Raw genomic sequence first — 27,107 nt, forward strand, 5'->3', positions numbered from 1 at the left:
AATATGTTCTGACAATGAACTTGGAGACGCCATTGGAATTACCACATCATCTAGTCTTATCCCAACACAGATGGACTTATGAGAAATAGATAGGATGTTCAGACACAAACAGTAGATCCACCATTAATGTTAGTTGCTAGTTAGAGACACTGTTCTCAATCACTCTTGGGTCTAAGTAGTAATATGGCAAACACATGCTCTTGTTTCGTTCCTTTATAAATTTGGAAATTTCAGCCAGCTGGTCCTGGAAATCCTTAATAAACTTCTGTGGGGTCTTCTCCGTAAAACGCACATCAGAGTAATCTCCTAAATGACTCTAGAGTGGAATGAGAAATCTTGTTGATGAAAGTCTTATAGGTGAAATCATGATTTTATGAACCAGGTCCATTCACGACCACATTATACAAAGCTGCATGTAAATGAATTGAAGGCGTTCAGAGAATACAATAAAAAAATAAATGTTATATCCCCATCATGGGTAATACGCAACATTGGAGCAGATCCATTCATTTTTGCAGTGTCTATACTGATCACATGTACTCACTGTGTCTCTCTGGTCACTTCTGAGCAGCCACACTGTGTTCATGGTACTTGTAGTGTTTATTGCTGGTAATGCATCCAGGATAGTCTGTGTTGTGCTGATACCTTTAGCTGTGGGAGGGGGGATTTTCATGGATGTGGGACCATTGGGCATCCAGGCATAGAAGTCAAACTGCAATGGAAGCATGGATCATCTTAAAACATGGTCATATGCAGGAATAGTTTAGCCATAATACCCAATTCCCCTCCCTTTCTTTTATTCATAGGATATTTATATAATTAACCAAAGGTCAACTGTACTGTGCAAGTTAAACATTCTGCGCTTGGGAATTAGGTTTGCCACAACACTTGGCTTCATGCAGAATATATAATACAGCATTCTTGTGTCAGATCAATTGCTAATTGAGCAGCCATGGATTTAGCAAACATAGAAGTATTATCAGGGAGTAGAAAAAAAAAATAAAAAAATTAAGGATTGTGTAGAAAAGATTTAGCACATAAGATTTTAAGTATTGTATCAAATAAATGATATGGTATGTTTTAATGATGAGATTACCTGGGGGACATGTATTTAGCCCATGGGTATACCCATTGACTGGATTTGCTCACAGGCAATGACCACTCTCCAGTCAGTCATTTACAGAATCCCAAAAATATTTACTGGAGAGAGATCATGTCAAATCTTCTTGACTTTTTATTTTTATTTTAAGCTGGGTGACTAAAGTAATGAATCCAGGGGAGCCCGTAGATGTAGCTTAACTAGACACTTCAGCAGGGCCGTAACTAGGGCTGTGCGACAGGGGCGACCGCCCAGGGCGCAACGCTGAAGGGAGGCGCAATTTAGAAATATCTTCGGTTAATTTGGTTAAAATTGAGGGTTAGGGGGGGCGGCATTTGTCTTTCTCGCCCAGGGTGCTAGAAGTCTAAGTTACGGCTCTGCACTTCAGTAAGACATTTGACACACTGTCCCACATCATTGCAGACTGTTAAACTTGAAAACTTGGTATTGGCTTCTAAGATTGTTGAATGAATAAGATCTTTGTTGCAGGATAGAAAACCGTTGTAGTAAATGGAATGCATCCATAGGAGGGAAAGATTACCAATGAACTATACCAGGGAATTGTACTTGGTCCAGTAGTGCTTATCAATATCTTTATTGGTGACAGTGCAAATATTATTGAAGGGACATTATGCCATTTTGCAGATGACAGATATGAAACAGTTTACACACCAGGAGGGGTAAAACAAATGATTGATGATCTAGTTAAAATAAAAAAGAGTGGTCACGAGTGTGACGAAGGGCAACTAAAATTCTGCAATGCCTACAGCACAAAATTTACTGGGAAAGACTAAGATCTTAATATGTATAGTTTGAAAGTATATATCCTATCCTCCCTTTTCTCCAAATATAGCAAGAGTTTTAACAAGGTACAGGAGGGAAACATTCTACAAAGGGAGAAATATTAGAACATGAGGATATGCACTGACACTGGTGGGGTGGGTGGGGGGAGTAGGTTCAGATGAGTGGACAAGTGAAATATATACAGTAGAGCAATTTAAACATGCTTGGGATAACATAAGAATATCCTTACAAGGAACTAAGGATTAAAGAGGGTTTGAGATTTCCTTAGATTAATAAAATGGGCAGGCTAGATGGGCCAAAAGGTTCTTATCTGATGTCAAATTGTATGTTTCTATGTTAACCCCTTTAGGAGTGCTGCATCTTCCTCCGATTCCCACCTCCTGTTTGCTTATTAGACTGACCAGAGACCACCCAGTTCATGAAAAATGTAGCACTGGTTAAAACTCCTATTGTTCAATGTTTGCAGCCTGGCAGTGGTGCAAAAACTCCAGCCGAAATGTTATCTTTCTTTGCCATATGTATCCTGCAGCTCTGGCTGGATGAGTGAACCAAGGTATCTGTCAAGCTGGAGGTCTGCTCCAAAGAAGTCCCACCTCTACCCTATTCAGGAAAACAGCATCAAGGGAGAGTGGTATTTAGGCTGCACACTTGTACTTATTTTGGTGCTGGTATACAGGAGCTTTGGGATACGATCAGTGGCCCAAAGTAGAATTTTGTGCTGAGGTGCAGATACACTCCTTGCAGTAGATGTGTACCAGGTACAGGACAAGATGCGGGAGACCATAATCTGTAGCCACAGGAAGTATACCTCATCTAATAGATTACAAACAGATTGCATTTTACATAATAAATAAGGTATATCTTACTCCAATAAGGTGCCACAAGGCTGGTTGAATTTAGGGGGAACGAAAAGTTGCCGAAATGATGTTGGTCACTCACCAGACCACCGCTTATAGCCGAGTGCTGAGCAGAACACATGAAGATCACCATGGTCAGGTACTTGATCAGAGTGTTTTTGGTTTCCAAGGAAGATGGAATTCCTGTCACAGGGAATAGAAACAAATCCAATAAAAATTATAAGAGTCTATTTATGACCAGTTGCAAAATTCTTATCATTGCAATAAGAAATGATGTGAGCAAACAAATTAATTTGGCAAGTAATTAAAATTGATTTGTTGGAACAATAGCTCTGACAGAAGCCTGTCCCAGGGAATAATCTATAGCAATCTCAATCATTTTACTAACAAGTTCTTATGGCCTGGCTCAATTTGTGATGGTTGGACGATGAAGCCTGTCAGGGAGGGATCCAAAAGATCCCTCTGTGTGATCTCCCCATAGGATATAACAGCTAACTCCATTGGGGTCCAGCTTAGAATTTGGGAGCTTGATAGGGCAATTAAAACAGGCAGGAACTTTTATTAATAAATCGCTCTGAAGCTTCAAAGTGCGGCAATCTATTGAAAATTTTCGGGGAATATAAACTCTTCAGAGGTTCATAAATAGGCCCATAAACCTCTCCTAAACTCAGACAGAATATATAGGTTTAGTTAAAAATGTTTCAGTTACTAAATATAAAATACTAGTCAATACTACATCAGGTATCTTGAAACATTGCAAGTTATGTCGAATCCTTCATCCACATAATTTGGAATCAGGCTTATTGTTGCTTTGGTCAAACTAAAGTACATTATCCATTTTGCCTCAAAGTGGCTCTATATGTCTCAATCAGGCTTGAAAATGTTAACTATAAACATAACATTCAATATTTAAATACAGCTACACACAGGTCCATCCCTGTCACTTAGTGTACAGATCAGTGTTGAGTGTATGTGCTAAATAAATGGATAGCAAACTAAAATCCATCCATGTTGTATTCATTACATGCAAAAATTGACTTGGCATATGGTGTAAACACTTCCTGGTGTCAATTTCACTGAAGATCCATATACAGAGAGGGATTCATTCTCATACTTCACATGCACCTTAGCCCATAGTGCAGTCATGCACCTGCAAGGAAGTGTGCATATATGTTGACTGATATGTCATGCACTCATCTGTACATCTGACAAAGGATGCAATGAGCACTCACAAAAAAGTGTTTACATATCCGACCAAAGCACTAGCAATACAAAAAAAACAAACAAAAAAAAAAAACAAACCCACACAGTATAACCAGGAAATACAGAGTAACATAAGCTCCAGGGAAAGAACCCGAATACCAATATACCAATTACTTTTAAAACAATTTAGTGCATAAGAAGCATGTCAATGATAAATTTATAATTACTAAAGACACAGCTTTCCTACTGAAATATTAAATTATAAACACGTTTACATTAATGCAAAGATTTATGTTTATTTAAGCCATAGGGCTGTTCCCTACTAATGTATTTTCCATTGAGCTACCTTCTGCAAAACAACCTATTACTGTTAGGTTTTAGATTTTAACGTACAAGTACGACCATATGTAGGGATTACCATCTGATATAACTGGGGCCTTTTAATATGGCAAAACTATAAGCACTTGGGATAGGTTTGCGTTGAATTCACAGTGAAAATGGCAAATCTGATCTACACCTCACTTTAGCTGAGCACAGAAAACTAATGCTTAATTCCTACCTGAAGATTTAGACTCCAAGAAGCCTTCTTTAAAGATCTCAGCCACCCAGGCCTGTAGTTCAGGGTCTGCACTGACCAATTCATCACTCTGATAATAGTAATGAATAATATTGGACACAAAGCTGTATGGGGAAAAAAAAATAAAAAAAATATTTATGTACAATCAAAAGAATTGACATTCAAGTATGGACAATGCACATATGCGTTATCAAGGGTTGTGTTACAGGTATCTGGAATAGCCCTGATAAGGTGTGGGAAGTTGCCATGTGTTTGCATGAATATATTTTGGATGGAGTTTTCAAACTCTGCAATGTTCTGCAGATCTACTTGAATTTCTGCTTATATGACAGATCTCTACCTCTCCACAGCTAGCCAGATCTTCATCCCATCATCCCTGTACAGGTAATTGGGAATGGACTCCAATCCTCTTTCCTTGATGTCATCAGGAAGACAGAGGCTGCTGTAAGTGACCCCATCCATTGCTCTTTTCAGCAGAATTGGAACCCCTCCTTTTCCAACCACCACAGCCTGTATAAAATACAAGATTTTGGATGTGTGTTCTAGCAGCTTGTTTTTACCTGCCAATCATTGATTTACTGCAATATTGTAAATATTTATTTTGCTAAGCCAAGTTAAACCTTAGACAAAATCAAAAGCCTATGAGCTGGCACTGGAGACTAGAACCATTATATAGTAAAGTACTCACTTGATCCATGATGCCCCCAGAACCAAGGAAGTGAGATCTGGCAATTATATTGATCTCAAGGGTAAAGCAAAGATGTGGAATAATTAGCTGTGAAAAAGGAAATATTGGTTAGATCTAAAATTTTACCAAGTTCGCGATGATACATTTTACATACAAGAAATATACAACCCTTAAAATCTGCATAAATTCTTTAGTGTTTTTTTTTTTTAACCCTAGATATAGCCTTCCAATAATTGAAAAAGTGAAAATAAGTCATCCTCAAGTTTCTACTTTGGTGGTTCCTACTTCACCAACACATAGGAATGACTATTTTGTCAAGTCTCAGATCAGTAGATTAGGACGAGAGGCACCATTTAATTTTAACCCCATCAGAAGGCAGAATGACTACACCCTCACTTACGATGGGCAATGTTATCTGATGCTTTGCAAAGGTAGCACTTTGAGAATGCTACATGTCCATACACATGCCTTGTTAAGAGCTGAATAGTTTGCATCTACACATGCTCCCATCACTGAGCCACAATAAGGGTTTTAATGTAGGTGGATCTACAGCCCATTTATAAAAACACTGCAAGGAGTATATTTTCTCCGTGACAATGGTTTCAAACATATCTCACCTTGTACACTGGGTGGCCCATTGGAAGTTGCCTGGTGGTTGCAATGTTAAAGACTTCAGCAATAAAATGAGTACGGAGAAGATGAGTGTTCAATTGATGCACCTGGAAGTCAGAATTGCGCACCCAGATCTTCGCCAGTAACCAGTCAGATTCTGAGTCATTTGGAAGGAAAATTGGAGCGTTCTTTCCTGGGTTTTGAGCCAACTGTAGTAGAGAAAGATCAATTACTCTTCAGCAACACCAGTAATAACATTATTATATAATACAATGCATTAGTTTATGATTCAATGATCAGAATTTCAGCACAAGAGTATTGTCTTCCGAAACCCATTTAATTGTAAATTCCCTGTACCAACGAATTATAGAAGTAATATAATAAGCTTATTTAAGTCAGGAGGTGTTCTAGGATCTGTTTGATGTCACAGCTCAAGTCACATCTACAATATATATTAAGTTGGAAACATTTTGAGGTCACATAAAAATGGGACTAAGTAACTCAATGTTTGTACACAAAATTAACCTGCAACCTAACATGTGTCATGTACTTACTGGGCACTCAGAGCTGAATCCCAGTTATAGCTCCATTTTGCTTTTCACAAGTTAATCCCCAATATTCAAGGACATACAATCGCTATGAGTGCAGATGCCAAACTGGCTATTGGGCCCAAACTATGCAGTCTCCTACACTTCACTTTCCTCTGCTCTATGTCTTTTCTGCTCTCTCTCAGAAAACCTTTCCAGGTATTGTTGAATGTCAGATTTGGTGTATGTTGCTGAGCAACCATACTCCTGTTCCTGAGCTGCTAAAAAGAATTCCACATTGCAGCCGATTACCAGCTCTTGCTAGACTCATCACTGCTCATTACTTAACAGCTGATCAGTCATCATTCTGCTCACATGATTTCTGCCCAGCAGCTGATTGTTTTTTGTAGGTCCTGACACTCATTGCCTTGCTGGCGTTCGTATAAAGATGCAGGACCTAGTCTAGGTATACCTGAGATTTGATTACCTTCTGCTACTGAAGTTGTGTTTGACCTTTGTTTACTGGACCTTTTTGTTGGATCTTTGCCAGCCCTTGAACTCCTGGCCTGTTTTTTTGACTTTGTGTACCTCTCCTGTGCTCGGGCTTGGCTTGTCAATTGACTACTCTTTTGTGTCCTGTTTGTCTGCATGTTGCTCCACAGTTGCACCGGACTACGTCACTCACAGCCAACAACAACAATTCTACACTACTGGGATCAAGTCCAGTGGTCAGAGTATCTGGAAAAAGCAGCCAATAATGGTGAAAAACATATTGCACCATAGGCTCTGTATAGAGGTTATTAGTTGCAGATTGTGGGATTCATACAGTTTGGTGTTGCATTGTAACAGTACAATCAGCATGGTAATCTATTCCTCGTGACCTGTAGAGAATAAGACATGTAATGTCCAAAACCAATTTAGTATTGGTGTCCTGAAAGGTTTAGCTATACCAGTATCCATGTTCCAGACACAAATAGCTAGATTAAAAATAGACAGGGAAAGGACTAGTGATACAAATATTTTATGTTGTCTAATGGAAACCTGGAGACTTACCTGGATGGCTATTGGAACAAGTTCATTTTGAGGATTTTTCCACAGTAGACACATAGGTGCAGCAATGTATTGTTGCTTCCCATTAATGGAATTATTGGCAGGGATCCCCTGAAGAAGCTTATAATCTGCCAGAAAGATGCTGCCATTCTACAAGACAAAAAAAATGAGCAAGCCATGCAGTGAAAGAATAAATGGGAAAGGCAGCGTTTCCAGAAATGAAAAATAACACTGGACAACCCTGTCCTGTTACTCCTCACCTCTAATTCTTCATGAAGGTTGGTTGAGGATCCCAGAGATGCAGCCACCATGTTGGCATTGACTGGGAAGTTCTCAGGGATTTTGAAGCATTTCTTGATAAGTGTAGGGTTAAGTCCATTCAGATATTGGCTACCAAAGAATTGATCCTCTTTCCATATCTCAGCCACCACATCTGGAAATAAGACATGAGGTCTAGTAATATTTTCTACAATCACAGGGTAAGTGGAGGGGCTACAGGGATTTTCAATGTCAAAAATACTGATAATTTCACAAGCTTAGACTTTTAATCATGAATCAAATTGAGCTGGACAAACCTTGATTCAGTTGTCCCATGTCTCAATAGTAAGATTACCTGATCAAACTTAACATTTATTTTGCCAACATTACATGTGGCATATTCCTGCAATGACTAAAACAATAGTAAAAGTATTTTGGAGTGTTAGACTTTTGTAGACTAAGATATCAAAAATGTTTAGGTGGCATAGTTCAACAAGACACATAAATAAGCCCTTCTGCATGAGACCTTTATTTCCACAAGGTTGTTAGAAGTAGCCTTTAAAATCATGAGATCTAGGTATACCTGAATTATCCGACCTTCTTAGGGAAAACAGAAATTTGGTGTCTTCTAGATCAGTCCATGATGCCTCACAGGTTGTGAATCCTTCCAGGTTCATTTCAAGGTCTCTGTGAGAGCAAGTACAATAAAGATGTCAAAGAACATGAATTGGACTGAAATCTATTTAATTCCCTCATATGCTGAAGTCAGCCCGTACTGTGTGGGAGAACTGGAAAGGGATGTGGGGAGATTTGTGCATCAAATTTACCCGTACAGGAAATAGATCTACCTCTATTACCAATAATTTCCATGTCCTAGTAATTCGGTTTATTTTTTGGTTATTAGAGGTGTGCTCCTCAAACATTAGCTCAAAGCTAACCAATGACGGAAAGTTTAGAATGTTTTTTTGTTTTAGCATTCAAACCAATAAAATATATATATTATATATATATACACATACATACAAATAATAAGGTTGCAAATTTTTATTTGAATCGTTAGAAAGTTTATTCACAGATTCCACCTAAAAAAATATTAATTTTGTGATTTTTATTTCATTAATATAATGGCGAATATTAGTAAAGTGAAAAAGCAGAAGAAAAAAAATGTGAATAAATGTTAATAGTCAGGGAGAAAAAGGATTGCTCAGTTTAATACTATATAATTTTCCTCATTAATCCAACTGATGTAATTTACATTCTTTAAATTACATTTTAGAATTTCTTCCAGTCATCTATAGGTCTGTATAGTATACTGCTACAATATCGATTCAAACATTCATATACGTGATATTAGCCACATTGACACTGTTTAGAATGAATTTAATGGACTATTTTATGCATGTCATGAATGGCAGCAAAGTACAGTAATTGTATATTGCAGCTTTCAATATCTTGCTGTTTATTTAGGTACTGCTAACTCATATCAAACAAAATCAAAGTGTTTCTCTTGAAAGTACATTAATCTAAGGTTGCTCTGAAAGGATATACTCCATGTTGGACACTGCTTCTGATTGTCAAATAGTTTCCTCTTTTTGCAACAGTGTTTCAAAACATTGATCAAATCGTTGCAGATGAGAGATAGGGCCTGAAAGTGTAAATTGCATTCCGTAGTTTACATGGGATTCCGAGTCGCACATATCCCTCATGCATCCTCTATATTGCTCACCTTGATCCAGGCTCATCATCTGTAATAAATCCAGGGATCCTCAGGTTGGCAAGATAAAATCCTCATAAGCAAGTTACATAAAATTGTATTAAGGAGGCAAATTATTTTGTATTATTTTGCATTATTGCGCCGGTTTCCTCCCACATTCCAAGAACATACTGGTAGGTTAATTGGCTGCTATCAAAATTGACCTTAGTCTCACCCTCTTTGTGTCTGTGTGTGTCTATATTAGGGAATTTAGACTGTAAGCCCCAATGGGGCAGGGACTGATGTGAATGAGTTATTATAAATTTTTATTTATAGGGCACCACAAAGTATCCGTAGCGCCGTACAAGGACAAACAATGGCACAGTACAAGGTGAAACAGCACAGTACAAGTAACAGTAAGCACTATAACTCTGGGGGCTCAGGCACAGCAAGAAAGGGAGGGAGGGGAAAAGTGAGTACAGGCAGGTAACTATGGCCCAAGAGGGTGGGCACGGATGACAGGTTGAGAGTCACTGAGGGGAGCGGAGAGAAGCGAGAGGAGACAGAGGGCCTGAGAGGAGGTGAGCTGAGTAGCTGGAGAGCGCAGTTAAAAGTGATGGAAACAGAAGGTAGGAGAGCCCTGCTCAAAGGAGCAAACAATCTAAAGGGAGGGGAAGACAGACACATGGATGAGACGGAGAGACGGGAGGAAGGGGGAGAAGGGAAGAAGGGATGAGAAAGAGAGGTAGCCGACCGGTGGGAGTTTAGGCATGAGACTGGAAGGCTTTAAGGAGTTCTCTGTATAGCGCTGCGGAATTAGTGGCGGTATATAAATTATGATGATGTATTAACGCTGTTGCCTCAGTACTTGTCCAGGAACAAAGTTTTGTCAAGAACAGCTTACTATACACAGTGCATCTAGCCATCCTAATTAGGTATTTGTCTCATTATATTGAGCTTATTAAACAGAATAAAAACTTACATAACGTGTACAAGATTGTCAAAACAAAGGACACTTAGAAATTCTAAACCAAGCGCCTCAAATTTCAACTTGAAATGTATATTAAGTCATGTCACCAGGCTGTTAGAAGTCATGTAAACCCCAGGTAGAAGTTAAACTCTTTATTGTCATCTATTGCATTCACTGCAGAAAAATAATCTGGAACCATGTTACGTTTTGTGAGCCAAAGATAACTAAGCGCAAGAGTTGTTCCTATACCTTCACAGCATTTAAATGGAAACTTTTGTTGTTGTTATTTTTACTAAGCGGCGGTTCTGACAAACTGCCAATTCTCTGCAATTTGCTGTATTTTATTTATTAAATTTTTTGGTGAAACGGCAACATGGGAATTTGTCATTAATAAAATTGTAGCGGTTTGTCGGAACCGCCCCTTAGTAAATATACCCAATAGAGCAAGTGTCAGCTAATGAAATATAATTAAAGTCAGATTTGGGATTTCATGGCAACAAGTTGATGACCAAGCTGTAGTCTACTCAAACTAAATACATACGTGGACATTTTGGTGTAGGCAATGCTGTTCCGTTTTAGGAATGATAACTGGTCATTAGGGGGCAGATCCACAACCTTTTCTACATCAATGCAGCGAGGGATACCTTCTACATAAGTTTTCCACCTATAGGACAAAAAGTTATTGCAAAACATTTAATTATGCTGTTCTAATATAGGCAATGTCTTACTGAATTTAAAGACAGTTTGCTTACACTTTGAGACAAAATATTGAGGATCTGCAATTGCCTCTGCTGCCCCCAGGATCAATAGCAATAGGCAATCATCTCTAGTCAGTCAATATTATCTGTCATTTAGGTGTCTTGATCCTGTCTAATAGTGTGACTAGTGCAAGAGATCACCAAGCGAGCCATGACTGCATCAAGACGGTAGCTTAACAGAAACATTAATGGGACATCTTCGTTTTAAACATTGGTCACTGTTGAGGAGATCCAAAAATAAAGTGTCAAAAGGATCTGTCAAGTATAAGTGACCAGAAAGAATTTCACATACAGAACTGAGCAGCCTGGCAGGAGTGTCCCGATTCATCTACAAACATTAGTTTATTTACCTGCTGTATGTTGCGCAAAATAGTTCCGACCACACTCAGAAATGGACCTTATGCCAATTAGCGCAGTTGCATGCAATTCATGTCAGACATGAATGACACTTACGACTGACAATGACTTAAAAAGGGCAGAATGGGAGAGGAAAGGGGCGGATGAACATAGTCTGGGTGCAGTAAGGGGGATGCCAAGGGTGTCCCAACACAGATGCAGCTGATTTAAGACCTGCTTTTCTCTTATGTACATGTCCTTCAGCTGGAACATTTGTAACAGGATGACCAACATATAGCCTTTTTGTATCAAAAGTTACACCTGCATGCATGCTACTAGATGGCACAGAGCGTGTGTATAAGATATAGACTATAAAAAGGGATTTTAAGTACAGAATACATTAAGATATATTTACTACTAAGTGAAAAGAAACTTAAAAATAAACTTAATATAAAAAAACCAAACCAACAAGTTGTGCAATACAGTATAAAGGCACATCACAAAGAACACATATGCATGTGTGTATGCTGCACTCTGTTCTGTCTGTCTACATACAGCAAGTAACGTTTAGCCACAGTACTTCTACCCAAATTTGAATGGAAATATATGATATCTGCTTGGATTTCAATACAGTTGGAACTATGCGCAAGTTGCTCGTTTTTTAAATGCAAGTTGCGTGCAGGTGAGTTAGTTGATGAATCAGGTCCACAATGTGCAAGTTAATGCAAATATCCACAAAAGTGTCAGTGCTAAAGAGTTTCGAGGGAATCTTCTCCTCCCCTGGATTAAGACATTTTCCCCAGAGAGATAGGACAGCAGGCGCACACATTACTTCATGTACATTGGTTACTCACTTGTGCTTTTCTCTTTCCTTCTCCAGTTCTACTCTTCGTTGTTGCTGGAGAAGTGGGTGAATATTGCCAGATAATATGATGCCTGAAACAGAGAACAAGTTCATACTACTGCTCACAACTATGCACCTCCATATTGTATTGTAATTAACCTGGTAATTAGGGGTTCATATTAAGTTTGTCAGTCAATGCAAGATCTCTTGATTTTCACTCACCTGGTGCTTAATCTGACACCTGCTCTGATTAGTGACTGCAGCTTTAAAACCAAGTTTCATGCGAGCTTCTCTGTGCCCCTGTGATATATTTGCTATGGTCTAATATTTGGTTTTGACCTGTGCCCGTGACCCAACCACTCCTGATCGTTGCCTGGGTTGATTCATTTGCTTGTGACCCAGACTACGTATATTGCGGCCTGACCAACCTTTTTGTCTGCCTTATTATCTGTGAAACCACTTTCCATCTACAGGACCCTGGTGCCTGTGATCCACTCCATCTTTCCTGTGACAGTTATAATATTCACTCTGGCTATTTAGTGCATCCTTGTCTCTACACTTTCTCTTGCATTGTGTTTTGGTCTCCAGCACCATCTACACACACACTACTACCGCCATTACAGCTATCATTTCATCAGTTGTATTAGGTGTTAAAACTCTGCTCTATACTACCAAGCAATTATACTGGAGGAATTTGGTACTAAACCCTATTGCACCTCAGTGTAGCTGCCCTGCCTGATCCAGCTTCATCCTGCATCCCTATTGCCAGAGAGAACTCTACTCTGCATCTCATTATCAATTCCTCTGTGGTGCCCACCTACGTCAGTTACGTTCCCACTACTCAACATCAAGTCCTGGGGACAAGTAACAGTTAACATATTTTGTTCTATGGAAACAGGGGTTGCTAAAGATGAATCCATCATCTACCTCAGGCTCTGGTAACTTGTGGTGCCCACTCAAATATTTTTGGGAGGATTCATGTACCACCCACATTGATTACATCATACTAAACCAGGCAGCATAAGCCAAATTCTTCTAAAAAGAATATATGATTTTGTGGATCACATCTCACCCTTCCCCTCTGGAATCTCCACAGTCATTAGGCCAGATATCCACCGATAGTAAGGGAACTGGTAGAGTTGACCATTGGGGCAGGTCACATTGACAAATTGGCAGTACCAGGCATCCACATTAAAATTCTTGTATTGTTCTTTGGACAGTCGAACCAGCAGGAGCTCTCCCAGATCTTCCTCAATGTCAACATCAAAGTCAGTCACCTGGAAAAGCAGAGTGTTGTCTGAGATACATGAGCTATGGAACCCTGACCTTCCATAGGACAGAGTAAAGTGGGATTCATTTGCACCTCAAATCTATGCAGGAAGAGATGCACCCATAAAGAGAGTCCATATCAGAGGCATAACTACCATTGGAGCAGTTGCCATGGAGATAATGGGGCTTGCTGCATGGCAGATGCAGAGGGTCAGGGTCCCGGTTCCCTAGTCCCTGCACAAGGTCCCATAGCTTTCTAGTTCCGCCTCTGAAGCATACGCTCAGGTTTACCTCAGGTGCAACAAGCATAATGCACAAAAAGCATAGAGTATTCATAAGAAAATGCTAAAGTTGGATTACCCCATTTCTGCAAAATAGGACATCATAATGAAATATACACACACCACAAAAAAAACAAAAACAAAAACACAAATAGTATCTGGGACAGTGTTGATAAATTTGAAAGTTACATTTACCAGGTAATATATAGTTAAAAGTAAACAATTGAGGTTCATATGCATTTTTTCATTTAAGGGAGAACAATTGTTGTCTTCCCCTGTAACCATCCAATCCTATCACAGTTGAAATAGAAATTTCAATTAAGTAATGTGAATAGACGGATGTGATTCCATGTTATATAGTAACACAGGAATTAAACACCATCAGCTGAAGAGGTGAATTTGCATACAGCCAGAGGCAGCTAGTTAGTGCTGCTAATCGCCATCATTGTGTCTTGTTGCACCAGTCCTCCAACACCCAAGAGATTCTCTTCCTGGCAGGTCCACCTCAGTCACAACAATGTAGTACATAGGGTTTCCACGGCACAAAATGATACTTCATGTTTATGGCTTTCCCTGTTCCCTCTACAGGAAAAGGAAAGCCTGAGAGAACTACCAGGGCAACAAGTGCACCCTACAAGGAGAATGGTTACATCCATCAATTCCATCCTGACTCTCTCCTATAACATCTACGTTAACCCACTGACCTCACCTTTCAAAACATGATAAACTTAGGTGGTTTGCAACAAAATGGTTAGTCATGCCCTCCCTTAGCACCCCTCCTTCTCTTTTTCCTACACAGATCCACAAACACAAATCTTGAAGCCCCAAGTGCTACAAAGCAATTGAACCAGGAGCCTCCTACTTCTACTGTAGGCAGCACCACATCAGTGCAGATGATCCTAAACCTGCTACCTTACTGTACTTAGTTCACTCTTGCCCACTTGTCCCTCCTCCATTCTACTTCAAGTTGTAAGTCACAAGTGTAAGCTATGACCAAATATGCAGAAACACCCATCCGAACTCAGATTTTTTGGTGAGTATGTGCAGTCCGAAAATACATATTAAAAAAAACAAAAACAAAACCCCCCCCCCACACAGGAAATCTAGTAGCAAGGTCTTAATTAAACCTTCTATCTTCAAGTGGACCCACACACATGAAAAAGGCCTGATTAACAGGAGACCTTTCTTCCAACAGTTGCAGAATACACATTCCCAAAGAAAAGGTATAAACCCTAAAAAATTAATTTCCCCACATCATGATACACAAAAGACTTTCTAAACAAAGGCTCATAGTATTAGACATATACCTAAGAAATCATGTATCCCCTCTAGCAAGGTTAAAACAAATGTGTTTCTTCCCTGGTCTCAGAATTAAGGATTTCTTATATCAAAATATACACAATGTCAAAAATAAGTGCATTGGCAATTAAATAATTAAGTGCCCTGCACCATTTCCTTTAAAATAAGTTTATACCATAAGTTATTTGTAAGTGATTCAGTTACAAGTTTACAAAATGTCAGCAGTATGGAGGCTGGAGGTGGAGCCATCTAATCTGAGATAATATGCCAAATTGCTCCATAATGAATTATATCATGTTTACTTTAAAAACAGTGGTTCATTTTCACAAGACTTATTCAGTATTTGTAGTGGGATGCAGATTTCTGGAGCCTAGGAAAATTAATACATTGACTCAGAAGCGTCCAAACCTAGGTGCATCACTAGGCAAGAGATGCCTTCTCTATTGATTTTCCCTCAGTAACTGCACTTCAGGATGGGGCCGTTATCTTGGGAGCTGGATTAGGTCAGCGATTAAATTCTTGAACTCATTGCATCTGAAATTGGCAGGAGTACCAGGAGACCATAGGACATGGTCCTCAGCACCCTTCGTGCATGCACAGGTAGTGCAGGATTAGACAAATCCAGCCACTAGAATTCCCTGAGACCCAAATAGATTTCCAAATACCAGGATATCCTGCCAATTTGAAATAATTTCCTCATTGTTCCTAGCTGCCATTTTAACATTCTGTAATCAACTTCTTGCCTTTAGATACCTCGCTGAGGGCTGCCATTTCACCTTACCTATGTTATCAAACCAGTTTATGAATAGCGCCCACCTTGCCTTCCTAGCATTCAACCAATTTGCCCTCCTGAAAATACTGCAGGTTCTTGTGGTCAATGAGGAAAAATAGGGAAAGTCTGGTTCCCTCCAGTAGGTGCCTCTACTCAATGAGGACAATGAGGGCCAATCCTTCCAGTTTACCTCTGTAAAGGTGAATCTCTTTGAAATAGAGATGCAGAGGAGAAGGACAGTCAGTCTGGAAGAATCTAGCTCCTGCTCCACTCTTGGATGTGTGAAGTTCAAGGAAATATACTGAACACAGTTGGGCCTACCAGAGGATGGGCACTGAGGTGAAGAAACTTTAAGGTGTCAAAAAGCCTGTTGTGCTTGGGGAGTACCTTGTTTACTGTAGGTTACAATAGAGCCAACAGTAGGGAAATTGTGGACAAACACATTTGCAGTAGTTGCTGGACACCAAGAGCCTCTGAATTGCCTTGATCCCACTGGACATTGGCCAGTTTCACACAGTACACAGCTTCTCTGCTTTCACTTCTATATCCCGTGCCAAATTTATATGGCAGAGGAAGCGCACTCTTTACTGCCCGAAAGACCATTTCCATCTTGTCAAATAACCAATTATCCAGTAGCCTGTAAAATGTCTCTAGCACATGGTCATGGTATTTTTCAAGTGTGTTGAGAAAATGAGGTCATCATCCAGGAAGAGGACTGATGTCTCCAGTATGCCTCTAAAGAGGGATTTCATATTTGACTGAAAGAAGGCTGGGGCATAGCAGAGGCTGAATGATATGACCCTATATTCATAGGATCATATCCCAATCAGGTTATAGGCCATCTGCAGATGAAGATCGTTGCATGACAGTCTCTTGTAGAGGTCAGAGATCATAAGGAATGGGTAGATGCAGGTTGGTAGGAAATGGCTTTTCTTTGCACAAAACAGTACCCTCCAGTGGCCCAGGGACATGCATTTCTTGATGAACCCTCCTTTCAAGTTCTCCTGTATGTAGCTGCTCATTGTGCCTGTTTAAGATTCAGACCGCAGGTACTTCCTGTTGCCTAATGGCATTGTGCCAGGTGACATGTCAATTGGGAAGTCCCATTCCCTGTGGAGTGGTTAATTTCTTCCTGCTTCTTTAGGAACCTACTGGAGACATCAGTCCTTATCTACCTCAATAATGGCCTTGATTTCTCCAGCAAGCTTGAGAAACACCTCGACCATGTGAGGTTTTGCAGATGCTCTTGGATAATTTTATGTTTGCCAAGACAACTAGTCCAGAGCGAGTTTACTCAGAGCACCAGAAGAATTGAGAGCATCTCTCGAGTTCCACCTGCAAAAGAAGTATCCCATTGACCTGAGGAATACAAAGATACAATTGGTTTTTGTTTGTTTTTTGTTTTTTTTTAGAAAATAATAAAATTAAATAAATGTTTTAAAATGCTTGCGTAAACAGGAAAGTTTTGAGTCTGTTCTTGAAGATCTCTAGAGTTGTGGCCTTGCATACAGAGTTGCGAGACCCAGAGAGTAGCACCCACAAAGCTAAAAGTTCAAGTTCCAAATGAAGTATGGGAGATTCTACAAACTTAGTAGACCTGCATCTGTAGACTGAAGTCAACAAGTGGTAGTATAGGGAATCAGAAGTTATTGCAAGTACCCATGACCATTGTTGTGTAGGGTTTTGAATGTGAAGCAAATTTGTATTATGGCAAACATATTTGCCATAATACAAGTAGTTAGTGAAAGGAATGGAGAACAGCTGTGATTTGGTAAGAACAAGCGTGATAGTTAACAGCCTGGCAGCTGAATTGTGCACCAGCTGCAAATAGGGTAGTTCTTTTTCCTGGAAACCCAAGTGCAGTGCATTGCTGTAGTTCTAGCACGACACACAAAAGTGCATGTATGAGTAAGATCTTCTGAGGCAACCAAATAATTGATTCTGGCTATGTTCTTCAGATTAAATGATGAAGATTTGATCATGGTTAAAACCAGATGCTTAAATGTTATCCACAATCAAGTAAAACACCAAGATTCTGCACATGATCAGAGTTTTGCAGCTTCAAACATCCAAACTTCAGCCCAGTTGGTTGGCCCAGCTGCAATTTGTTATTTGGTGTTGTGCTCCTATCACAAGAACCTCTGTTTTTCAGAAGTCAGTCAGTTTATTGAACCAGTTCCTGTAAACCAGAATTCTAAATACTGCTTGTCCTCTGGTTGTATCATGTGATTTGACCTCTGACTTTGAACTACCACCTCTCTGGCTCTTAGCCAATGGCTATTCACTTCCTTATTGCCCGAGTCCCCAGACTACAATTTCTATACTTAACTGTACAGTGCCTCCTTCTCTCAAAGACTTACTGTCCACTCCTGACATTGAAATAAACCAATTCAATATTTGTTAACGCAAATATCCAAGACCTGACAGAATAGACATGCCTGCTCTAAGAGATACTGGCTACCTCCAGTTATACTGGGGATGAATATTCTACAAACACTGTAGTAATGATTTTTTTAGTCCTACTAAAAGGAAACCTAAAAAGTGGGTGGCAGCCGATGAGTTAGTCCTACAACAACCTAGGGACGGTTCATATCAATTCATCAAGAGAAATTCAAATGTCTTTGACCCATTCATCACTTGCACCATACGATCGCTTCTGATTTCAAAGAGGCCAATATTACGAAGAGGTGTTACAAGCTGTAAGAGTAGGGAGCTGATCCTGTATTATGGCCATCCGGAGTATGGTGGTCATACAGAAGGGGCAACTGCTAGTGAGGTTACTCAATTTCAAGACTGAAACAGTACAGTTACGACACCATGTAACCGTCCTCACTAATATTGCAACCTACCAGGTACATAACCATTTGTATGTGCAAGGGTCAGCACACTAACTCCCTATAAACACAGAACAGTGGGACAAAGCAATAACTGAAAGGAACTACCATTTTTTGACATCTGAGGGTGGAACCATTATAATGAATTCATTAATGCTTTACTATAAATCAATCCGAGATACATTTTAAGTCAGAAAGGTACACAAATTATTCACATAATGATATTTTCATATTTCAGGAGGATGCTTCTGAAAAAGCCAGAACCACCTAAATATATTATTAACTTTTGAAGGAAAATGCTGTTTTGAAAGAGTTATTTCAATTAAATCTGAAACAAAAAAATGTTTTTTTTCCCTATTACAATATCGTGTCTGCAAGGAGTTAGGCTAAGCAAGGCTCGAATTTGGAAGATGTAGCAATGCCTGGCTTACTCTGTAGTAGTATTGTTTAGTTCAGTTGCTCTGGGGAACAGACACTGCTGTGAAGTCTTAGTACTGTCTGCCCCAACCCCACCTGTTCAAACCAAGTTTCTCCAACCATGCTGCAGACATGGGGTAGACACAGACAGGGCCGCCATCAGGGGGGTACAGGGGCTACTGTTGTACCGGGCCCGGGCTCACCAGGGGGCCCGGTACCACAGTGCAACACATACTTACCTGGGGGCCCGCTGTTTTGCAGTCCGCTGGTCTCTGCTACTCTGTCTTCAGCCTGGCTGTCACCGTGACAGATCACTTGATCGCAGGGGGAATGATTCCTCCCCCCCTGCAATCGCATTCTGATGCCTGGCTGTCATGGTGACAGCCAGGCTGAAGACAGAGTAGCAGAGACCAGCGGACTGCAAGACAGCGGGCCCCCAGGTAAGCATGTGTTGCGGGGGGTGGCACTCATCAGGGGGGGGGGGGGGGGGGGAGAAGGTGTCGTACTGGGCCCCATGATTTCTGAAGGCGACCCTGGACACAGATACTGCAGTGGCTGGTTGTATGTGTTCTCTACTGCAATCATCAGACAGTGCTCAATGTCACTTTAGGCTACCCTTTATCCCTCAAAAACTCCATTTTGAAAAGTAAAAAAAAAAAAAACCCGTTACTGAGATTCCGGTCACAATATAAAATCAAAACAAACATTTAATGGACAATTAACTTTGTTACAGATATTTAAAGAGGGGATTATCTTATTTTTTAATCTGTTTATTTTCAACAGGTACATAAAGGAGGAACAATTAGAAATAGATAATGGACATCTAAGTAAAGGTTGCATTATCACTCATAACTTATGAAACTAAAAATAGAACTTAAACCTCTGCTACTAGGTATCTTCATAGATTAGGTAGTGTGGTCCAGAGTAGCTTATTGCAATAGCTAAATACAGTTGACTGGCATCTACCAGGTAACATCTGGTTCTGAATCTAACCCGGAGTCCAGGCCGGGGTAGGTACCATGTGGGATTTTTCTGTATCAGTATAGGACGGGGGATGGACAAGTTGAGGAGAGCGGTGGGAAGTTGGGAAAGAGGGGACAGAGTTTGTAGAAGAAAAGAACAACAGTAATTGGTTGGGGGGGGGGGGGAATAAAGGAAGCCATCTACGGCAGGTGACTTGCACCACTACTGCCCCAGGGGATAGGAAATACAGGGTGATTCGAAAGTCACAGTACACCCTTTTAATTCAAAAACTCTACAGGAAATTGGGAAACCTGAATATTTCAGTAAGGTATGGGTGACGTGGTCTATCTTTTACGGTATGTACCAAATATGGGCGCCATCTTGAAATCGGCCAATCGGCCCAATTCCTGTAGAGTTTTTGAAATAAAAGGGTGTACTGCGACTTTTGAATCACCCTGTACATTAGAAGAAAAGTACCCAGGTGTTAAGATGCGAGGAAGCGGCTCACCTAATACCACGTAGTGGAGTGTGATGAGGTGTACCATTGATCCCATGTCTTGTGAAAGTTCAATACCGTGGGCCAGATTCATTAAGGAACTTAAATTAAGAAGTTTCTTATTTAAGTCTCCTGGACAAAACCATGTTACAATGCAAGGGGTTACAATACTTGATAGCTTATTTGTACACTGAAATTTAAAGTTAATATTTGTGTGCTACATGAAAAAACAGTCGGTATTTAACTTATGTGCAAAATAGAATACTAATTTGCACCCCTTGCATTGTAACATGGTTTTGTCCAGGAGACAAATTAAGAAGTTTCTTATTTAAAAGTTCCTTAATGAATCAGGCCACTTGTCCTTTAAAGGGCTTGCGAGATACTCCTTCGATACTTGTTCAGTTTTTTGGGGTTTTTTGGCACGCTCTTAACCTATTAACATTTGGTACGAGTATATTACTGCACAGAGTTTGTGTTTTAACCTTGTGTTTTTATATCGGAATAAATGTGAGCTCATTTAATGAAGATCTGGCTCCTTGCATTTTACGGAATCACGCTATGATTTCTTGTCTCTTTCTCTGTATGAGCACTAGAAGATTTGGAGCGCAAGAGAAAGCTACATGTTTTGTATATAAAGAGAAAATACTCTGGAATCTGAAACAGTGTGGATAAGTGTAAATAAGTAATTACTATATATGCATACAAGATTGCAGCTGGAGAAGTCATGAGAAGACAATCCGGTGCTTAAACACATTGATCATAAGTTCTTTCATTTAGCAGATCTGTAAAGTTTGACTTTCTGATTTTTTATTACTCCTATTAAGTGCTGGTTGCTATATGATTATTTATAGCTATAGATATAGTGATTTGTTCCTTAATGTTTAGAGGAAGCACAGCATCAGTTTTTACTTCTTTTGTGTTATTATATATTTAAAAGATTGGTGTATCTTTTTATATGAATAAGGCAACAGTTTCAGGTAGTGCTTTTTTTTTTTTTAATCCATTTTTTATAGATTTCACATAAAGATGTTTTTAATACATACTGTACATATGTGTTTATATAGTCTCTCACTTGCTTACACATGTTCTGTGCTAGATAGTGGAAAGCATATGTGTAGTTTTTAAAACAGACTAGTCATCATTTAATCAGCCATATCTGCCTTGGAATGCCTTCAAAACATCCTGACTACATGACCGTAGTCCGCCTGTTCTATCCTCAATTCTGTATTTACAGTCATAGGCAGTAGTAAGCATCATTTATATTTGGACATTAATTTTCTGAAATTCCATGTATTGGCTTAAGGTCCATTTCTGAGAATGCCCAGAGCTATTTCACGATACACACATGGGCAAATTAGGCCCTTGGTGTATTTAGAGTGCAAGTAGATAGACCAAGCAAGTTTTTTTCCCCCATCCAATGCAAAATGTTAAGTGATAAACAAGTAAAAAAATCAATTGAAACCTCTATTTGATATTAATGTATATCAAAGGCTGCATTTACTTAGCCAATTAATATTCATGCAATAAGTGGTGTTTAAAATTAAATTTGTCTACCATGTTCTCTTTCAGTCTTCTGCAGCAGGTTTGCACTTTAGGAGGGAGGTGAATCTCTACATAAACAAGTAGTGACTTTGAAATGCACAGTGTGTATTGGTTGATTCACAGTGGTGGGGCCAGTGATGTCATAACCTATCTGTCTCCAGTGTATAATATGTATCAGATTCCATTAGGATACTGTCCTAAATATGTAGGTGGACATTCAGAGGTCTGTAAAGCAGTGGGAACAGCTCAACAGAGCTGTGGCTCAGTGGTTAGCACTTCTGCCTCATAGCGCTGGGGTCATGAGTTCAATTCCCGACCATGGCCTTATCTGTGTGGAGTTTGTATGTTCTCCCTGTGTTTGCGTGGGTTTCCTCCGGGTGCTCCGGTTTCCTCCCACACTCCAGAAACATACTGGTAGGTTAATTGGATGCTATCAAAATTGACCCTAGTCTGTCTCTCTCTCTCTCTCTCTCTGTATGTTATTGAATTTAGACTGTAAGCTCCAATGGGGCAGGGACTGATGTGAATGAGTTCTCTGTACAGCGGAATCAGTGGCGCTATATAAATAAATGGTGATGATGATGATGATGATGATAGTGGAATATAAGGTAATTTAATTTACCATCATCATCACCATTTATATAGCTCCACTATTTCCACAGCGCTGTACAGAGAACTCACTCACATCAGTCCCTGCCCCATTGGAGCTTACAGTCTAAATTCCCCAATACACACACACACACACACACACACAGACAGAACAGGGTCAATTTGATAGCAGCCAATTAACTTACTAGTAGGTTTTTGTTTTTTGTTTTTTGTTTTTTAAGTGTGAAGGAAACCAGAGCACCTGGAGGAAACCCACACAAACACAGGGAGAACATTCAAACTCCTCACAGATAAGCCCATGGTCAGGAATTGAGCTCATGACCCCAGTGCTGTAAGGCAGAAGTACTAACCACTATGCCAGCGTGCTGCCCACAACTATGGTTCATATAGGAAAATTACAATTTTGGGGTTTAATGGTTCCATCAAATCTGCACAATGTCATCCTCAGGTAGCACATAGACCCTTTCAATCATTTTTGAAAGATAACCATTTATATCATATAGAGATCAGTCACCATTATGGATATTATTGTGGCTTTCGTAAGATACTCACTGCTCCACGTCTGAAGCTATTCCACTTATGAGGCAGTTGATGTTTCTCACTTTCTCCCTGGACTCCCACAAGAACAATAGAGATTTGATCACAGGTCCCAGCACTCAGGTCAGTCCCTGTTGCAATTTTAAGCTTGTAGATCCCCATGTCTTTTTGGTGAAGATCCTTGTGAGAGCAACTCTGTAAGAAACAAGAGCAGTCAGGAATGGCTCAGACTAAGATACACACATCTCTTATACCATGTACAATAAGACCCTACCTGTCATTTATAACTAATCCATCAAAATGGGGTCAATGTCAGGAAACCAATCTATTAAACTGCTGGAATGAATCATTGTAATACACTATGATTGTTCAGCACCATTAATAACTCATATCTTCCAGGAATTTAGAATGCATATAAACTAACTGCAATCCAATTATATGATGGATAATGATAGTTTTCTATGTAGTCATAAATAACTAGCACAGAAACAAGCCTATAGTGGAAGCCATCAAGTACCTCCCAAATCACCCAGAAAATACCTCAGGGTCCATTTATGAAACCTTGTATTGTACACTGTTAACTGTGATCAGATGCCAATTGTCTATCTTTTATGTGGGCATTTCAACCAAGGTTCTGTGTGCCTGGCACTGAGAGGTTTTGCATTATGGGGAGTGGGGGATAATGGGGTTAGCCCCTCCACTCTAATCCACAATACACTCCAGCAGCTCTTACCTGGCAGTGGAGAAGGGCTGCACCACACACATGCTTCTGCTTCCCATATGGAACAGAAGTGATGTGAGCTATTGTGAAGACCAGAGCCCTCCTCCACTGGACACCTCATCAAGTAGGAACCTGTGGGAAGATGGGTATTGGTGCATATGTGAAAAGAATAGTTTTTTAAGAGGATATGTCACATATGTCTAGTGATAGAGTAGGATGACCTGGGGCACTGGCTCCCATCCCAGCAGACTGCCCCATAACCACCAGGAATGTATTATCAGCCCAGGGGGTATTTGTCCCCTGGTCCCTTGGGTGCACTGCAGGATGTACATTTGACATGTAGTCAAGACTCACATCTGGGATAAGAGCCCATGGCTTAGGTTCAGCCCATGGCTTAGGTTCAGCCCATGGCTTAGGTTCAGCCCATGGCTTAGGTTCAGCCCAGGGCCCCAGATCATCTAAGTCTACCTTTTAGCAGAGTGTTACCTGTGCATCAGTTTTTTTTTACAAACGGTTTTCCATTATACAAAGACCCCTAAACAACACCCCATTTCTGCCAGCTATATAATAACAAATGAACTGAAAACTTAAAGGTACACTGCTGTCTACATTAAACTACTTCACTTCAATTGAAACCTACATACAACAACCCTCCCCCTTAACTCTTCCTTTCAAGCACTTTGCAAAAAAGTGCTTAATTTTGTGTTCTTAATTTACCTTCACTAAAATATCTATTCCAATGTTAAAAAAGGTGCTACACTGCTGTGACTTAAAGTACAATACACAACCCAAAACGCAGATGCAATCTTTAGGCACAAAGATCATATCTATACATAATTAAAGACAAATATAGGTTTAACTCTGCAGGAATATAAACTCTATAACAAAACTAAAATAAACATGAGGTTCTTAGTGCACATGTTGATCAAACTGTGGCTGCCCATCCAGCACATCAATGTGACCTCTTCCAGATGGATAACTATAATAGCAATTTATAATTTTATAGTATTGGCCTTACCTCAGTTAATGCCTATACACTTCAAGGAGCATTGGTAAGAAGCAGACAGCTCTGATTAAATACACCTATGGAAAGATGGGTGTGGTGCTGGGTCAAAAAAAGGCAGTCACGACCTTCAACATATGCAAAATTTCAAGGGGGTGGTCCATACACCCTAATTTCCACATATATTAAAGGTACTACACTGCTGTAACTGAAAGTACAACACACAATCCAAGATGCATGTTCACTCTTTAGGCACTAAGACTATATATATTTATTTTATTTATTTATGGTAAACTCTGCAATAATATAAATTTTATAATAGAACTTCCAGAATAAACATGAGGTTCTCAGTGAAAAATTTGATCACACTATGGATGCCCATCTTCTGTATATAATACAAATGAGTTTGTTCCTACTGCACATCTATAATAGCTAAGACATTGACTGATTTGTGGTGTGCACCCAGACATATGCATTGCCACTGCTGAGACACAAAGGTGAGAAAGTGGGCAGAAACTGCAACATTAACCATCTAAGCTATTACAGCTTAAAAGCAATATATATACATATATATATATAATATATATTTATATAATATATATTTATATAGTTGCATAAATATTACTTTCCTTTGCTTACTACCTGCTTCTGTTAACTAGGGTAAGCATTGTGGGCGATTTTAGATTGGTGGAGTTAGTTATATACGGATCAATATGGGTGTGGGTTTCTTTAAAATAAAACATTGCTAATACTAACTAAGACATACATTGCTAAAATAGAACTTCATACCTTCAGCAGATCTTACCGGATGAACATGACCCAGCAAAGTGTGCTCCGGTTTTGAATTTGATTTGACTGTTTTTAGCGTGTTTTGGCTAGTATAAAATATCCAGGTATTTTCAATATGATCCACGATTTTGATCGTATCCATGTAATATGTTCTTTTGTGGTTTGGAGTGAACCAGGCTTATTATAGTTTTTGCGCATTGAGGTTATTTATTTCTGTTTTTGATTTGGGGTGGAAAAAATGATTACATTTTACACTTATCATAGCCCTGAGTTCCCCAGTAGAATATTATTGTTATACCAGCTAAGAGTTGGGGTATATTTACTAAACTGCGGGTTTGAAAATGTGGAGATGTTGCCTATAGCAACCAATCAGATTCTGGTTAACATTTATTTAGTACATTCTACAAAATGACAGCCAGAATCTGAGTTGTTGCTATAGGCAACATCTCTACTTTCTCAAACCCGCAGTTTAGTAAATATATCCCTTGGCCTCATTTACAAACCTAACTGACATTACCTGGAGGAATCATCATTGATGTAGCAAGAAGCAGTCAGTGGGTGGAGAAGAATGTTTCAAGCACAGTTTCCAGGCTTTCAATTTTTATTTATATAGTTACTTTGTTACAATGTTAGTATTTAAGTTGTTTTTTTAGGGGTTTTTTTTTTTTTTACAGCATTAAATTCTTTATTTTACAATGAAACTGGGACATGTGAGTACATTAAGCAGTTGTACAGTAACACAGAAAATATTTCCTTCGAAGTTTTGTTATTTTGTGAGAGAGGAAGGGGTTAGGAACAGGGGGAAGGGGGTACAGGATAGAGTGAGTAAGAGGTGGGTGGGCAGAGGGGAGGGGAAGGGGGAGTAGTGGAACAGGTAATAGAACCCACAACAACAAGAACAACAAATAAGAACTTTTAACAACAAACACAGGAGCAGGGGTGCCCAGACTTGTGTGTGGGGCAAAGACCTACAGTATGGAGGAGTCTACCTGGCAGGTGCAGGACCCAACCCAAAGGATCCAGAGGTGGCTCCTAGGCTAAGTCACTGGCAGGTTCACTGCACCTGGAACACGGGGTGGGGCAGAAGCGTTTAGGCAGCTACGGCTTTCTCTAAGGCACCAAGTGACCCAGACTTGGTCAAACTTATGGGGTTTGTCATGTAGATAGTAGGTGATGCTCTCCATGTTTGCAATATGCCAGACATAATTCCATAGTGCCTGCATAGAGGGGAGAGGGGTCGAGGTTCTTCCAATGATTGGCTATCAGGGATTTTGCAACCGCTAAGATAAAGTATATCAA

At 39.7% G+C, this 27,107-nt stretch overlaps 1 protein-coding gene across 1 annotated transcript; it reads right to left on the reverse strand.

The window, feature by feature from the left end:
• LOC142140078 (polyunsaturated fatty acid lipoxygenase ALOX15B-like) lies at window positions 1–25,121 on the reverse strand. The gene is made up of 15 exons (XM_075197938.1): window positions 25,035–25,121; window positions 23,311–23,490; window positions 13,349–13,553; window positions 12,287–12,368; window positions 10,880–11,002; window positions 8,259–8,362; window positions 7,678–7,850; window positions 7,421–7,567; window positions 5,846–6,049; window positions 5,229–5,315; window positions 4,881–5,050; window positions 4,523–4,644; window positions 2,843–2,943; window positions 545–712; window positions 1–316 (listed from the first exon to the last, which is right to left on the reverse strand). The coding sequence occupies exons 2-15, from the start codon at window positions 23,455–23,457 to the stop codon at window positions 137–139; spliced, it is 2,013 nt and encodes a 670-aa protein (XP_075054039.1). The 5' UTR covers window positions 23,458–23,490; window positions 25,035–25,121; the 3' UTR covers window positions 1–136.
• Window positions 25,122–27,107: the final 1,986 nt, after the last annotated feature.

This window comes from Mixophyes fleayi, chromosome 2, assembly GCF_038048845.1.
Source record: "Mixophyes fleayi isolate aMixFle1 chromosome 2, aMixFle1.hap1, whole genome shotgun sequence".
NCBI lineage: Eukaryota > Metazoa > Chordata > Amphibia > Anura > Limnodynastidae > Mixophyes > Mixophyes fleayi.

Excerpts from the sequence above, each read along its gene's own strand:
- LOC142140078 (XM_075197938.1), bottom strand. The coding sequence starts at position 23,457 with ATGGGGATCTACAAGCTTAAAATTGCAACAGGGACTGACCTGAGTGCT. Across the intron at positions 5,051-5,228 it reads CTGGGGGCATCATGGATCAA|GCTGTGGTGGTTGGAAAAGG; the intron begins GTGAGTACTTTA and ends TATTTTATACAG. Across the intron at positions 2,944-4,522 it reads CTTGGAGTCTAAATCTTCAG|GAATTCCATCTTCCTTGGAA; the intron begins GTAGGAATTAAG and ends TCCCTGTGACAG.